Genomic DNA, 17,372 nt, shown 5'->3' on the forward strand with positions numbered 1-17,372 from the left:
CACATGGGTAAGCATCTCTAGAGTAGCATTATTCAAATATTTTTTATTATGACTCACAGTAAGAGATACATTTTCTTCATGATCCTACATAGGCACACATATTTATGTGTGTGTGTATGTATAAATGGAAAAAAACAGTGGCATGGAACTTTATCATGTGTGATGCACATAGGCATTTTCTGTACTATTCAATTTAAAAGAATGCCAGTTACAACCCCTTAAATGATTTTATATCCCACTAAATCGGTAGCTTGGAAAATAATGCTCTAGAAACACTTAAAAGTACTCTTGCTGGAAAGTAGGTATGCACGTCTTCAATTGCTGTGTCCTTGTTTGAATACCTCACTCCCTCCCCCTGCAAAATGACTGGCTTGGTACAGAATTCTAGTTTTACATTTATTTTCCTAAAGCATTTTAAGCTAATATGCCTTTTTTGTCTTCTATTATTTCTGATGAAAAGTATGCTGTCAGCCTATTTTTTCTCTTTTCCATCTGATAGCGTTTGAGATTTACTGTTTACCCTAGACACTTTTTAAGTTGTATCATGATATATTTAGATGTACATTTATCTTCTTATCCCTTCTTAGTACACAGTAGGCTTTTTCATTCTGAGGACTCCTATCTTTCTTCAATCATGGAAAATTCTCAGCTATTCTCTCTTTGAATGCAGCTCTTTTCTTCTCAGATGTGTGTTGGAGTTTCTCATCTTATCCGCCATCATTTCATAAGCTGTAAGTTATTTTCCCCATAGCTTTATCTCTTTGCATTCTGGGAGATCTCTTTAGTTTTGCCTTGCAGTTCACTAATTCTTTCCTCAGCTATACCGATGCTACCATTTAGTCTATCTATTTAGTTTTTCATTTCAATTACCATATGTTTTATTTCCCATATTTCCAAATGGTTCTTTCTCATATACACCTTAAAAAAATCACCTTTTCTTGTTACATGGATGCTAATATTTTATTTCTTTGGAATTTTAGACATATCTATTTTAAAGTCTCTTTTAATCAGATTCTACACTTATCTCTGATTCTTCAGGTGTGAATTCTCTCATTTGTTGGGACTCATGATGCCTTCATGGTCCTAAATGTCTCTGTGTGCTTTGACTGTTTGAAATCACACTTTCTGTGGGGTTTACTTCTGTGTGCTCCTCTATGTTGGCTGTTTTCCTCATTGCTCTGACTCTCACCTCTGCGTTTCACAGATCTAAACCTGGTTGTTGTTAGTACAATTCCAGGCCCTGTGAGATATTAGCCTACTTCTCAGTCTTGTGCAGGTCCCTGTTTCTAGCCCCCTGGAGAGCTCAGTGCCCACTCTCTGCCATGCATGGGACACGTTTAATTCTCATTCCTGTAAGAATTAGAATCCCTGGCCACAGTGTTCACGTCCATTTCCAGATTCAGCCTTTGCTTATTGTTGTGATTTCTCTCGTTATGTCTGACCAATACATGAAAATACGTATACTGGTGTTCCATATTGTGTGAGGGGTAGTTTCTAAAGTCTAAAGGCAAAAATCACATATAGTCAAAATTACTCTTTAAAAGATCCTATAAATTGACCACAAACTAGATTAAACATTGTTCAACAGTCAGTTTTTTTCTCTAGCACTGAATGAGACTGGCCAGATACAGTTGAATTATATTTAGAAGCAATGTTTAAAAAAAAAATCAAAACATTTTTAAATAGACTAAAACTTGGCACAGTAAGAGGTTTCCTCTATGACAGGGCTAAAGGAACTGGAGCCAAATTGAGGTAATGGTACATTTATGTATCTCATCTCACACTCCAACTAACTGAGAAGATGGTGAAAACTACTATCTATACTATTTAAATTATTTCATCTCTCTCATTCTTTTTCTGTTGCCTAGTACAGGTAGCTAAATTTGCATTAAATTAAATATACAAATAATGCAACTCCACTCTATATAGGTATACCTACAAATACATGTATATTACATATTTTTAAATCAAAGTGGTGTTTAAAATCTCAATACATCAGGAACATGTTTTATTTTTTTATGGAATGCCAATATTATGATGAAGAGAGTACAAATTATAAGCACATTAACTTTCTAAAAAGTAGCAAGGAAATGATTTGTAAAATACAACATATTACAAAGTGGTAAAGAGCATGGGTTCGAATCCTGGCTCTTCAATTTGGTTGCCCTATGACCTTACAATTGGCTTCTCAACTTCCTCATTTGTAACATGGAACTAATATTACCTACTTCATGGAGTTTTGTGAGGATTAAATATGAAAATTTATGTAAAACATGTCACAGTGTTTGGCACTGTTACATGGCATTAACTGTACTTGTTGCTATTATGATTATGGTACTAGATTAAAGCACATACTCATCCAAGGAAGAAACAATTTTCAAATTACTATAATATTTGCCAAAGAGTTTTCTTTTCCATTGCTGGTGAGAGAGTACATCTTTCCATTTCAGACTTTTGGTGAACAGGTTTTAGACAGACAGAGACAGTCAGACAGACAAATTAATACACAGCAAGACTTCTTGAAGTACTCCTACATTCAGAAGATTTTTTGAAATGTCATGTTTTTCTACTCACATGTCTATGCAGCCCTCAGAACAGTCACATGAATCAGTAAACATGTTGGAAAAGCTGTTTAGATAATATGCTCGTGGCCACATAGTCTTTCTGTACTTAAACAGTGGAAGCTTTCTATTGTCAATTTCATTACAGAAAGAAATGGGCACCGATTCCACTCCATTGCTAATATCCACATCAGAAACAATTTCTTCTTGCTTTGGGTAATTTCGAGTCAACTGAACATAGGTATTGAAAGAAAAGTTATCTGTAAATAAAAAGTTACATTCTGTCTCAAGCAGGTAACGAAAAACTTCCTCCACGTTTCGTAGACTCCTTCCACAAGGGGTTTTATAACTCACATGGAGTGCCGAAGAATGAGAGTTTGTCTTCGCATGTCGTCTTTGGAAGTGGCATTTGATTGGCAGCTGCAGAGGGTTTTCTCCCTTGAAGGTTAGTGGCATTTTCTTCAGACAGGCACCAGAGCAGTCATGACTTTGGTAAGATAAATTTGAAGATGACTCTTTTTTTCTAAAGTTTGCAACTCTATTTTCCAGAGGAGAAATTTCCTTATTTTGGGGGAATCTGTTTAAAATTAATTATTTATTAGTATCTCAAATTTATAGTACAATTCCCATTTTTAAAAAGCACTGCCCACTAAAGTGGTAATTACTTCCTATTATCTTCTTCTTAGATACCACTAAAATAAACCAGGCTCTGAAATAAACATTTTACTATGTTCTGCAGTCATATAAAGGTTACACCTCAAAGGGGTTTTTGCTCCAGACACCAAATTTGTGGTGTTTTCTCCAGCACCACTTCTTCAATGAGTAATTCGATTCAATTCTGATGCTATCCACCTGGAGTTAGTGTCAGATCCCACAGGTTAAAGGGCTCAGTCCCATAAAGTGCCTCCCCACTTCAGATGCCAAATACAAGTCCTAGGCCACTCATACTTCTGATCGACCTTGGGGTTTCCACAAACCCCTCCTCAGGTTTGATAATTTGCTAGAAAGACTCACAGAACTCAGGAATGCACTTTAATTACTATTACCAGTTAATAACAAAATATACAACTGAGGAACAGCCAAATAAAAGAGATGCATGGGGCAAGGTAAGTGGGAAGGAGCATGGAGTTTCCATGCCCTCTCCATAAATGCTACCACCCCAGCACCTAAAACTGTTCACCAACCAGGAAACTCACAGAACCTCATGGTTTAGAGATTTTTATGTTATGGAGGTTTCATTAACGTAAACACAATTGATTAAATCCTTGGCCAGTGGCGATTATCTCAATCTCCAGCTCTTCTCCCTTCCCTGGAGTTGGGAGGCAGGGCTGAAAGTTTCAAACTTCTAACCAAAGTTTAGTCTATCTGGAGACCATGCCCCATCCTCAAGCTAACTATGAGCCCCTCACCAAAAGTCATCTCATTAGCATGCCAAAGACACTCTCACTAATCAGGAGATTGCAAAGATTTTAGAAGCTATGGCCAGGGACCTGGGCAAAGACCAAATATCTTTCTCATTGTACTACAACCTAATTTCAGAATATTCCAGAAAGCTGTGATTATAGCTATAACTTTTTGCTACAGCACCTAACAAATTCAGAGTTCATTTAGAGCATGCACTCACTATCAAGCTGAGGAAGGTTATATCTTCAGGCATGCTTGGTTCAAGCTTTTTGCTTGCAGAGAACTAAAAGCCAGCCAAAAAAAATTAATTCATCAAGAATCCTTTATGTTGTTTGTTTGCCTTCAACAATTGTACCAACTGAATTTTTTCCATGACCTGGCACCATACTGACACATCTGAAAATGGTAAACTGACAGGAGAAAATGAGGAGGTTATTAAGAAAGTAAAATCTGTGAAAAGATCTCATGTGTTTAAAACTTGGGTTTTAAACTTTCACAAAGAATCTGTTTGTTTTACATATATTTTCTATTTATCTTTAGGTGTCTGTTATTTATTATAAAAGTAACGTGTTTTAGACATATTTTTATACTCGCTATATAAAGCAGCACTGTCCAATAGAACTTTCTGCATTCACGAAAATGTTCTATATCTTTGCTGTTCAACTGGGTATTCACCAGCCACATGTGGCTACTGAGCACTTTTAAATGTAGCTAGTGCAACCAATGAACTGAATTTTAAATTTCACTGAATTTTAATTAATTCAAATTTATAAATAGCCACATGTAGCTGGGGGCTACCATACTGAATGCACAGATATGAGGTTCCCCATCCGTTTCCCAGCTGTAATACTCTGTGTAAATTCCACAAGTTAACTAGTCCTCAAGTGTTTCCAATCTTTTGCTATTACAAACCATGATGTAATGAATAACCTTGTACATAACAATTTTCATACATGTAAAGATATCACTGAAGAATACATTCCCGGAAGTGGGAGTACTAGGTCACAGGGTAAGTGGATTAGTAATTTTATTAAGATTGTCAAATTGCTCTCCCTGGGGTCAGCCCCTCCAGCAATTTATGAGAGTGCCTGCTTTTGCAGAGCCTCATCAATCAATGGCTCTTCATGCTTTTGGATTTTGGACAATCTAATAAATGAAAGGATGTACTATAATTTATTTATAAAACTTTTAATGTTGGAAACATTTGTTTCCAATTTTTCTCTATGTTACTACTTTGATGAACATCCTCATACATAAATCCTTGTCCAAATTCCTGATTATTATCTTAGCATACATTCCTTGAAGGGGAATTACTAGCTTGACAGGAATATACGTTAAAAAATAACTTTTTGTTAATGCAACTTTCAAACATACACATAAGAGTATATTTTTCTCAAAACAGATTGCTATAGTGGAACCCCATGTACTTGTGAGAGCTGCAGAACTCTTGGCACATGATGACTCCGTCCCAACCTCTGCGCTAAGAGACAACCAAACTCTTGCAAGGCTCTTAGCAGCACACTGCCACGTCTCTAGGATGACTCCAGCCCCCGTGCTCCCCACCGCCCCCCATAAAGTGCCTGCCTGAGAAAGCCCAAGGCTGCCAGGCGAATTTACTGTTTCTTCTAGCCAACACCTGAAGATAAGCCCCTGACCTTTCTTTCTTCAAGAATTTACTAAAAAGGGCTTTACAATTGTGAAACTTTCCTTGGTCCCTCTGAGATGTATATGTATCTCTTACAACTCAGGAGTGTTTTTCTCAAGGACCTGAAAGTCATTCCTTTGAAGGGTAATCATCAGGAAGAACAGGGCCTCTGTCTTCCAGTCTCTGCGGGAGGACAGAATCCTAACTTCCATGATTGCCTGCTAGCACACACAGCTGGCCTCACTGGCATGTGCACTGACCACACAGGACCAACCGTAATTTTTCACTTGAGCCTGTGCCTTCCTCCCTCCCTACTCCCTCATTCCCCTTTAAAATGCCAGTAACCTCAGCACAAATCAGAATGGAGCTCAGCCCTTTCCCCTACTGTCAGCAGTTACTGAATAAAATCTGTTTTCACCACTTTAACTAACGTCTGGCTTTATCTTTGACACTTGTTATCCAGCTTCAATAATTACCAACATGTTGCCTATTTTATTTCATCTATTCTCCCCCCTCTTGCCCCACCCTGAAACAAACTAGAGTATTTTAAAGCAAACCCTAGACATTATATCTTTTTACCTCAACTAATTCAGTATGTATTTCTAACAAGTAAGGCTTTTAAAAAATTGTTTCCCCTTAAATAACTTCAATCTATTTCAGTGTTTTTGAATAATGTTGGGGGTGCATTCCATACTAAGAAATATATTCTATAATGCACCTTTGATTTTACTCTTCCATTTAACTTCTTCTTTAACCTAGTCCACTTTAGTAATTGCTTTTATTCATTCATTTATTTATTTTGGTATACAATAGTTTCTTGTTTTTTAAAGCCTGTGCCTGGAATCCCCTATTATCAAGTGCCAAGTTCCTTCCTATCACTCTTTTTTATAAATCATTATAGTATACTCTGAACTCTGAGCAATTCTATTTATTTGTCTACCTGAGATATACCCCCCTTTGTTTTGCTGCATTCAGTATTCACTGAATAAATTCTCTTAGGCTCTCGCGGCTTTGTTCTGTATTGATACAGGCTACTCACTCTCAAGTGAGTTATACAGCTATAGGGTCGTATAATCAGTAAACTGAATGTTTCATTTCCCTTTTCAACTTGCCTTAACCAAATAAATTATATTTAAACTGGTTTCTGTGGCATCCTTTTCTCCAAATGTCATTATTTGATTTTCCCTATTTCAACTATAATCTTTTTTTGTTCCTGTTGTGCTATATTTGGGGAAGGCAAATATGTCAATGTGTTAATACTAATATGATGACTCAAAAGGCTCTTTTCTGAATATGAAGGATTAACTCAGGGTGCATGTGAGAGAAAGTATCCAGTTATCCTTAGTTCTTAAATAATAACTAATAGTTGTACAGTAGTTTACAGTTTACAAGGTAGTTTTACATAATTTCCTCATGTGACACTTAAGTATAGCTTCAAGTTAGTCATTACTGGAAGAATATACAATCAAAACAACTTAGGACTAAACTTTGTAATGGCAAATATGCTGGTGAAATCCGTAATTTGGAACTTAGGATTTCAAGAAAGGTAGCCAACCCAGCTTAAATGTACTCTTCTGGTGACTAATCTAATAAAAATTAAGAGGTGTATGGCTCAAGTTATCAAACAATTAACACAGGGAGAAATATCTTATTATATTTAATAAAACTTAGAAACAAGAAGGAGAAAAACATGGAAATGAAACACTGATATGAACCTTAGAAATGATTCTTTTCTTATCTGTGCCTCATTTCATAAAATAAATGTAAGAAAACCAACTTGCTATAAGTCTCGAAAGTAAAGTAACCTAATTTCAATCCCATTTTATGGGGAAGAAGGTTAACTTTCTCATACATATGAAGATATGTTACTGAGAAGAACAAAAACAAAAACAAAAATAAAGAAAACCAATCCTATGGAGTGTTGTAAACCTAGCTACTGATCCTTCAAAAATATAAAAATGCTGGAGGTAAACAAAGGATAAGTAGGTAAGTATGGTTATCTGGTATTGTCTGCACCTGTCTGCCAGCCTCTCGGTCGGAGCTTCTCAGTTTGTATGTGGCTTGAGAACTGTTTTGTCATTAGACACCTTGAACTACAAGGCAGAGCATGGCTTCAGAGACTGCCAACTGATTTCTTAGCTTTTGGTAAGTCTGAGGTAAAAAGTCATTCTATCCTTTAAGATCTTTGAAGGGGCATATTTAAAAACAATGAATGTAGGGGCCAGCCTGGTGGCACAGCTGTTAACTTTGCACGTTCTGCTTTGGCGGCCTGGGGTTCGCCGGTTCGGATCCCAGGTATGGACCCACACTCTGCTTGTCAAACCATGCTGTGGCAGGCATCCCATATATAAAGTAGAGAAAGATGGGCATGGATGTTAGCTCAGGGCCAGTCTTCCTCAGGGAAAAAGAGGAGGATTGGTGGCAGATGTTAGCTCAGGGCTAATCTTCCTCAAAATAATAAAAAATAAAATCAACGTAAGCTATATTCATCTTAAAGACTGTAATAGACATGTTTATTTTCTGCCAAGTCCCTTTTTTGATCATCCTATTCTGAAAAGTGGCCATTTTCATTTCAGTGAACTCAAAGACGTTGGATCATGTATTCATACTAGGTTATTGATAGTCTGTCTCAAGAATTTATATTAAGATATAAAAATATATACCATGAGGTGACACTTGCACTAGAAGGTCATGTAGTGTTTAGCTTGGGCAGCTATGTTAGGCTATATGGGAACAGAAGAACCAACTGATAACACATGGAGAGAAGCAGAGCTAAATAATGTAGACCTTGACCTCAGGGACTGATTTTCCAGCTCCAATTCTAGTCCCTATGTGGTCTGCTGTGTTACTTTTTCTGTTCTTGAATGCTTATTTACAAATGTGTGTGTACATATGTATGTGTAGGTTAGGTACGTGTCTGTATTTTTAAAAAAAAATAATAATCTCTTTTGGGTATTTGTGTGCATGTCACATGAAAAGCCAAATGACAAACTCACACCTGTGTCTTTTAGCAGTGGAGCAAGCCCACTTTCACCACGTATGCTAGCCAAATCTGCATGCCTGGTATATCTCTAATAAAGTCCACTATTTAAGCTGGCTTGCATAGGTGTGTGTTCCTGACAAACCAAACTACTAGACTAAGAAAAAGAATTAAGCCAGGCTTCCTGGCATTACAAAAGTAGAAATCTTTGTAAAAGAATTATCATTGGAATAAAATTTATGTTTTTACAGTTACCTATGTCATAGCTCACTTACATGGAATGGAAATTCAATTCACCTCAAGAATAAAATACAAAAAGCCAGTTTCCTATCAGACCTATGATTTTCACTCTGGTGTTTCCATCAACAAATTGTATGTTCTTGAGCAATTCAGCTGGGATTGAGAACCTGTGGCTTAAGTGATTTGCCACATAGTTTGCCAGTCTGCCTATGAGACTGCTGGCCTTCTAGGAGTTTAACTACTGAAAGCAAAACAAGTAATAAACTCATGATCTGCAGAGGAAATACAAAAGGAATTAAAGATAATTCTGGTCAAGAATGAAATGTGGCCTTGGAATTCTTAGTGGCAAAGAAGGAAAACCTGAGCCTAATTAGACATGTCCCTTCATCTGAAAAGATTTCAGAAAGTTTAACTCAACGTTAAGTATGACCTCATGGACAAAGGCTCTGAATAGGAATACAGCATAAGAAGAACTGCAGGTTCCAAGGAAATGAAGTTCTAATTACACAATCACAAATAATTCTAATGAGATGGGAAAGCAGCTACAGAGAAACCAATTTAATATCTCTAAGAAGCTCAGATTTTTAAAAGAATGTATGTACAAAAGAAAAAAAGAAAAGGCTGGCTCTGTGGCCGAGTGGTTAAGTTCGCACGCTCCGCTGCAGCAGCCCAGGGTTCGGATCCTGGGCGCGGACACGGCACCGCTTGTCAGGCCACATTGAGGCGGCATCCCACATCCCACAACTAGAGAGACATGGAACTAGGATGTACAACTGTGTACGGGGTCAGGGGGTTTGGGGAGATAAAGCAGAGGGAAAAAAAAAAAAAGATTGGCAACAGTTGTTAGCCCAGGTGCCAATCTTTGAAAAAAAAAAAAGAAAGATTGGCAGCAGTTGTTAGCCCAGGTGCCAATCTTAAAAAAAAAAAAAAAGAAAAAAGAAAAAAAGACCAATTACAAATACAAAATATTGGTGTGAACCTATAAGAAAAGTTGTCACAAAGATTCAAACCCACTAAGAACTGAGGTTTCCAAAAATGCTAATAAAACAACAATAAAATTTTTAAAGCTGTGTTTGAACTAAGAAGACAATCAGTTTGGGAAAAGACAGCATAAGGTTAACTGACGAGAGAGAAGGAAGAGCTCAAAAACAATTTTGCCTTTGTCTTTTACATCCATAAGTATCGCCCTCAAGTTGGAGGGACTAGACAAAAATGAAAAGAACTGAGTCTGTGATAGTTAAAAAGGGATCCTAGAATGCTAGTTTATTTAAATATATTTAAGATTCTAAGCCCAAACAAATTAAATCTCAAGGTCTTGAAAAAACTTCAAATATGAATGAAAAATGGGAAAATGCTGCCCTGATTTTTTAAGAAAGGGAAAAAGGTAACATTCTACAAAGTACAGAATGGTTAGCTTAATATTGATCTCTGAACAATTTCTAGAAGAGAGAAACAAGCATGTTTTTAAACACTTAGGATTTGAAAAGCCAACATGGACTAGGGGAGAAAAGTACAAATTAACTTAATTTTCCTTTTCGATAAAGTTTGGTAATGCTATTGAATGCTACAGCAGTGAATCTTGATTTCTCATGAGGCCTTGTGAGTAAGATAGAGAAATGTAGCTGGGACGACGGTACAGGTAAGTAAATTCACGGTTGGTTGAACAGTTCTTTCTGAAGAGTAATGAAAAGAGGTCTCTAGTAGTGAGCCAGCCAGGTTTTAGGTTTTTCTCTGTTCTTGTCTTATCCAGTATTATTTTCAGTGATTAATCTTGTGCTATATATCAGGAGGTCAGAATTTCTAGAAAAAAAATTTGTTTTGTAAGCTACTGTAATGGCCAGTCAAGGAGTTTTAAAAGTGTGAACTTACCTTTGTCTGAGAGCATGTTTTTTTTTCCTTTTGAGGAAGATTAGCCCTGAGCTAACTACTGCCAATCCTCCTCTTTTTGCTGAGGAAGACTGGCCCTGAGCTAAGAGCCATGCTCATCTTCCTCTACTTTATACGTGGGACGCCTACCACAGCATGGCTTTTGCCAAGCGGTGCCATGTCCATACCCAGGATCCGAACCAGCGAACCCTGGGCCACTGAGAAGTGGAACATCTGCACTTAACTGCTGCGCCACCGGGCCGGCCCCAACTGAGGGCATTTTAAAGTAAGTTTTATGAGTCTTTTAGACTCAAACTGTAAGGACATCTCTAATACTTGTAAATGCAAATCATATGTAATAGTGTCAATCTACAACTCTCAAAAACACTAAAAAGAAAAAAATATAAGTCTACACTGACAATTTTTTTGGTCAATTTAATATGTAGCTGAAAGGACAAACAAAATAAGGCAATAAACCTACGAATTTTCTTTCTCTAGAAACTTTTTGGTGTTTTGAAATTCTGTTCCCTGCCGTAGCACAAAACACTTTCAAAAGCTTCCCTTTAACTAGTACTTGAAAGTTTTAGCACAGGCTTTACCTACTAAAAATAAAGACTAAGTATCAGTGTCAGATTTCCTACTTTATGCTGAGGATCTTTACTGGAATTTGTGGCAAAAGAGAAAGAAAAGGTCAGAAAAATTTAGCCTATTCTCATAACCTTCTGATACTAATTTAGAGCTGTTATGCATTTAAAAACTGAACTGATACTAAGAGAAATACTTTTGACTCTTTTCAATACTCTACTTTAAAACAAATAATTCAAGAAAAAGAATTTCTAGTTAAAAATAAATAGCCATATGGTAGATTTCAGTATATTAATAATATACACAAAGGGATCTAAAGCCAAACTTTATCAAAAGGCTTGATTACCTAGGGACATTAACAAATAAATAACCTATTAAAGGACTCATGAGCCTTTATCCTACATAAAATACTAAAATTTACAATTTTTTTAAAGCTTTTGATGGGAAAGAATCCTTTTTTATATATTCTATCTATTCTTATGTCAAATGATTAGAAAGATTAAATCTCTTTCTGAGAGCAAAAGCATTTTGCTTTTACATACATAAATAAATTTAACCTATATACATACAGAAATGTACAGTATTCCGGAAAGGAGTCTTCATGGGATGTAGACGGCAATGAAATTGATTTGTTTTCCTGTTCATTTTGGGTCACAGATGTATGATCTACATGAAAAAAATAGAAACATGAGTAACAAGTACACCAAATTAAAAATCATTCACTGTATTATCTAAGAATATCTTTATTGACTAGCCCTTAAATCTACAAACATATTAAGATTTCAAGACTGAACCAAAAAATGAGGCGTCAATATTTTCAAAAACATTAAGAAAAGAAGATAGGATAAAACAGATTCCTACTGCAGAAACTCTAGTTTGGCCTGAACTTTATCTGAATTTTAATCAACTTTTAAGACGAAGAGCAAGTATCCCTACTTCTGCTTATTTTACAGAAAATAACATAACTCTTAAAGGCTCTGTAAACGGTCATAAAATGGAAACTTTATGTATCTTTTGTTTTCTCATTCTTCTACTACTATTGTTTTTGGGGGGTGGGGTATTTGGGTACCTCTTTTTGTCTTTCCATTTGTTTTTTAGTGTTTCTCTTAGTCTCTCCTATATCTTTCTGCACTTAATTTCATCTTGTTTTTGTCTCTTCTTTTTCTACTTGATTTATTTTTACTCTAACATGATGACAATATAGAAATAAGCTGTGTATTTAATGAAAAAAGCCAGAGATTTCCTGTCCTTATTTTGAAAAATGGATAGGTGGACTATCCTATGTTTGGTTTAAAGATCTTTTTTAAATGCTTTTTTTCCTATGCACTGATGGACCTTAAGAAAAAAAGTGATTCTCATCCTGCCTTAGGTTATTAACTTGCATTGGTCCCTTAGTGCAGACCAGTGTTATTAAAAAGAAAAAAACGTTTAAGTAAATAAAAGAATAGTTTCAGTTACAATCCAAGGTCTCTCCTTGGCTAGGCTAATTTGAAAACAAATATCCCTCTTTAATTTTCCAGGAAAGAAAGAGAGTTTAAAAATTTGATAGTTGAAGAGAGCTATAATAACCAACTAATTAAGAATTTTTTATTTTTCCCAGCTAATTTCTTTGCATGAATCATATAAATCTTTATCACAAATATAAATGAAACATATTTATAGAAGCATAGTTAGAAATAAGATTTACTGAAAAACATGGAGATTTAAAATTAATCATTAGATAAGGGGGTAAAAGGGAAATAACAATTCCTTTCAAGAAAACAGTATCCAATCCTTTGTATGGGGACACAGCAAATATTTTACAGTTATACACAAACAAAAAAAAGAAAGGTAATTCGTGGTTTGGGGCGTTTAGGCTGGATCTGGGATGTCTTGTTTTGACCTCAACATCAAGTCTTTTTGTTTCTCTCAGTCTCAATATTCTTTTTAAAATAAATACTAACATGAAAGCTTATTACTAGAAAGTTTTTATCCGTGCACTTGACAACAATGTCAATTACATAACTGCCTACTTACTTAAAAATACTGCTCCATCACTGGCAAACATATTCTTTTATTTTGATAAATTCACTACATTTCAGATGAGCTGGGTAGAAAATGAAATTATAATATTCAGCTTTCTATTGATGACATTATTACTTTAAAGAGCCAAACGAAAACTCAACTTACTTTCTTTTAGAGTGAGAAACAGATGGTTTCAGGAAAAAAACAACAACTTTGTTTAGAATTAGTTCTTCTTACCTCCTCCTACATTTAAAAGCCTGTCTCTTGCAAAACTAATGTAATTCCTTAAGAGTGTGTTGATTCCAAGTGCTACTGAAGGATACTACATGCAAAAGATTGTTTTCTTAAACAATCTATTCTTCTAAAATTATAGATTAGCTACTGAAATTGAAAATACTTTTGAATAACAAAATGTTTAGACTGATGATGCTAGGCTACATTTTCAGAGATTTAAAATCTTAAGGCTTCGGGGCTGGCCCCGTGGCCGAGCAGTTAAGTTCGCGCGCTCCGCTGCAGGCAGCCCAGTGTTTCGTTGGTTCGAATCCTGGGCGCGGACATGACACTGCTCATCAAACCACGCTGAGGCAGCGTCCCACATGCCACAACTAGATGGACACACAACGAAGAATATACAACTATGTACCGGGGGGCTTTGGGGAGAAAAAGGAAAAAATAAAATCTTTAATAAAAAAAAATAAAATCTTAAGGCTTCAAATTATGACAGTTAAGATTATCACAATTTGTTGACAATATCTGGCAGTGTTAATTAAAATCTAGTAAATGTTGTACTTGCTCAACATTTTAGCAAACTAGTAATAGACTAAGATTTATAGGATAGTGATTCTGATAAAATAACTTTCAATTTTTCTTTTCTACTCCTGGTACATTATCTTTGATTAATTCCTCCTAAAATGAATTTGTTTAGAGTCTGGAAGATTGATGGTCTAATATGAAAAAATTTTCCACCAGCTTATCTACACTAGAAAGTAACTTTCTAGTATTGCTCTTCACACAATGTGGGTTTACAGTGGTTTGCAGTCTTAGAATTCTCTTTGGGGCCGGCCCCATGGCCAAGTGGTCAAGTTCGCATGCTCCACTTTGGCAGCCCAGGGTTTCAATGGTTCAGACCCTGGGCGTGGACATGGCATCACTCATCAGGCCATGCTGAGGCGGCATCCCACATAGCACAACCAGAGGCACTCACAACTAGAATATATAACCACATACTGCAGGGCTTTGGGGAGAAGATAGGGAAAAAAACCCAACAAATTCTCTTTGCCCTTCTTATACAAGAAGCTTTCTTGAAGAAGAGATACATTTCCAATCTCTGGATGGGTAGGACTTTTCATTTAATAGGGAAACTGATTTGTATAACTTACCTACATAGATATCACATTTTATTTTAAAATATCTTTAGTTAACTTGACATAAATAAGGCTGGCCTGCTTCAAGTCAAGAAAACACCAGAAAATTCTCTAGATTGGGATTAGAAATGTACATACCCTTTACCAATGTTGAATTCTTACTTATAGTTGCTTCATTCACTAGAATCATTGCTTGAACGTATTCTGTTAAGGAAGGGAAACAAGAATGAAATCAATCAGCAGCAGCAGCACCTTTATTCATGGTGCCAGCTACCGTGCTAAACAATTATATACTTTATCTCAGTTAATCTTCACAACTCCTTAGAGAGGTTCTTATGATTATCTGCACTAGGGACAAAGAAACTGAGGCTAAGAGGTTAAGTTATTTATTCCAGGTCATTCAGCTAGGAAGTGATAGAACTGGATTCAAACCTAGATATATCTGATTCACAAAGGAATGAGAAGGAATATTAAAATGAAAAGTAGTACTAATTTTTTGGACAAGTACATAATAGATTAATGCTATAAGAACATCCAGAAAGTATTAAGAATGGTCTGGGGGAAAATTTGCTTGAAAAATCACATGTTCTGATGGAATAAAGGAGCTTTCCACATGAGTCTTATGTGACTACAACCAACCAGGGTTGAAGATAAAGAAAGAGAAAAAAAAAAACTTGGATGAATGAATTGATTGCCCATGTAGAAGGCAAGTTTGCTTGCAGAAGACTAGTAGGACAAGTTCTATTTAAAGTAGGCAAAATGTAGTTATATGTACTTTTATATTTAAAAAATACTAGTTGTCTCTGAATGATGGGGTAATGGATAATTTTTGCTATATTTTCGATATGTACCAAATGTACAATGGGCAGATAATTCTTCTGCAATACTCCTCAAAGTATACAAAGGAAAGATACAAAAGAAAAAAAAGATAAAATGGGGGAAAAAGCTGGCTTAAGATAAAAAGAGATAAATTCAGTAGCTATTATTCAAAGTAATCATCTTTACCCGCTTTACAAAATGTCCATGGTACGGTAAAGTATCTATAGAAGCAGAACACACAGAAAAAGCAAAGAGACCTGATGCTAGATTCTTAGAAAACAAAAGAAATTATTTAACTTTTAAAACAAACAATACTGGAAATAGAATTATACACTATTGCTAGTGGGTAATATTTAGCATTAAACATATTGAAAGTTTTTATTGCTTGAAACCTTTATTTGTGGCAGACCCATCTTTGATCTTTTGTTTCAGTGACTGCAGCACATTTTGCACTTGTTCAAATATGAAGTCCACTTTTCCATCATCTTCCAGCTCCATCCAGAAAGTTTTTGCATCACCTAAAATAAAAAAAGTGAATGGCCCAAGAGCTCATTAGAAATAGACTATAATTTCCCCAAGGCTCATGTTACAGAAAGCCATTTGGTTTCTAAATAAAATCAAGATTTAATTGGTCTAGCGCTTTCCTTGAGGAAAAAGATTTTGGTCATTCTTTCTTTACAAAGAACAAGAAACAAAGAATATGATCTAAGTGTCTCACTTATTTCTGCTAATTTAAGAAACATGTTGAAAACTTTAGTGACACTACTTCTTAACTGGAAAACAGAAGGAATGACTTCATTTTAGGTGGTAGTGGGCATATGTACACACACACATCCATTTTAAAAGTTTCAGGGATATAACATCTACTGAGTATAGAAGTAGATGTTTTCAGAATGAAACATCTCAACAACTGCTGAAATAACTAAATGTCCAACAATAAAGCTTTTTAAAATGTCTTTTATACTAACTTTTTAATGGCTACATGAAGCAAAATAATGCTTAAAGGTTTTATAAATAAAGTTATACAGATTAGCCAACATTTCAGACACCCAGCAAGCTAACACCTTAATCAAACATTTCCTAGAGAAATAATTCTTTTGAAGCTGAAAACAGAAGTATGACAAAGGCAACTAAAATTGGCAAAAGCCAAATCTCACACTTTACCATCTTTAAAACTAACAAAAATATCTAAAATGTTAAACACGATTTATTTATAAAATGTTAAAATCGATGTATGTTTAAAATTAATTAAGAGGGCCTTAAGCAAAGGAGGGCACATAATAATAACTGCACTTGAGAAAGGTCACTTGAGAAACCATTGGATTAATGAGAAGAGACCTCAGTATGTTTACAAAAATACATCTTTCTTAATAAAAATTAAACCCATAACGCACAAGTTTGGCAATGGAGTGAGAATCTTCGTAAGAGACTTAGGTCTCAGAATCCTAACTCTCCCTGGCAAAGTCACCTTACCCAAAGGGTATCTCTGGCTAATTAGGGTTGCCGCCACCACGCCACCAGCCCTCAGGAGGAACATTGTTTCCCTGTTAACCCTCTGGCTCAATGTGTACTACACAAGACTAAGCCTACTTTTAATTCCCCACAGCACAGTTCATACGAGTTTCAATATTTGAAACAAATGCAATGTGAGAGGACAAAAGGGATGAGGAATGATGCTTCAGAGGTAGGCAGGGGCCCTGACATGGATGGCCTTGTGTGCCACGCTAAGCAACTTCATTTTTATATGGAAGGCTATGAGGGGCCACTCAAGAAGTTTAAGCATCTTATGGTGTGATTCAGGTAGCAGTGGGAAGAGGGAGGAGTCAAGAATGATTTCTAAGTGTCTGACTCAGATAACAATAATTATAGTAATGATATTCACTGAGACAGGGAATAAAGGTAGA

At 35.8% G+C, this 17,372-nt stretch overlaps 1 protein-coding gene across 9 annotated transcripts in view; it reads right to left on the reverse strand.

Annotated features, from left to right (window-relative positions):
• SETDB2 (SET domain bifurcated histone lysine methyltransferase 2) overlaps positions 1-17,372 on the reverse strand; it is a 75,297-nt gene that overhangs the window by 45,517 nt on the left and 12,408 nt on the right. For 7 of the 9 annotated variants that reach the window (XM_070578177.1, XM_070578166.1, XM_008538798.2 and 4 more), the window contains 4 exons: positions 15,861-15,986; positions 14,788-14,853; positions 11,851-11,947; positions 2,575-3,138 (listed from right to left, as the gene is read on the reverse strand). In XM_070578177.1, coding sequence (XP_070434278.1) covers positions 2,575-3,138; positions 11,851-11,947; positions 14,788-14,853; positions 15,861-15,986 — 853 coding nt within the window. The remainder of the gene's footprint in view (positions 1-2,574; positions 3,139-11,850; positions 11,948-14,787; positions 14,854-15,860; positions 15,987-17,372) is intronic. The other 2 variants (XM_070578170.1, XM_070578171.1) reach the window with 1 other exon arrangement.

Source organism: Equus przewalskii, chromosome 16, assembly GCF_037783145.1.
Source record: "Equus przewalskii isolate Varuska chromosome 16, EquPr2, whole genome shotgun sequence".
Classification (NCBI taxonomy): Eukaryota; Metazoa; Chordata; class Mammalia; order Perissodactyla; family Equidae; genus Equus; species Equus przewalskii.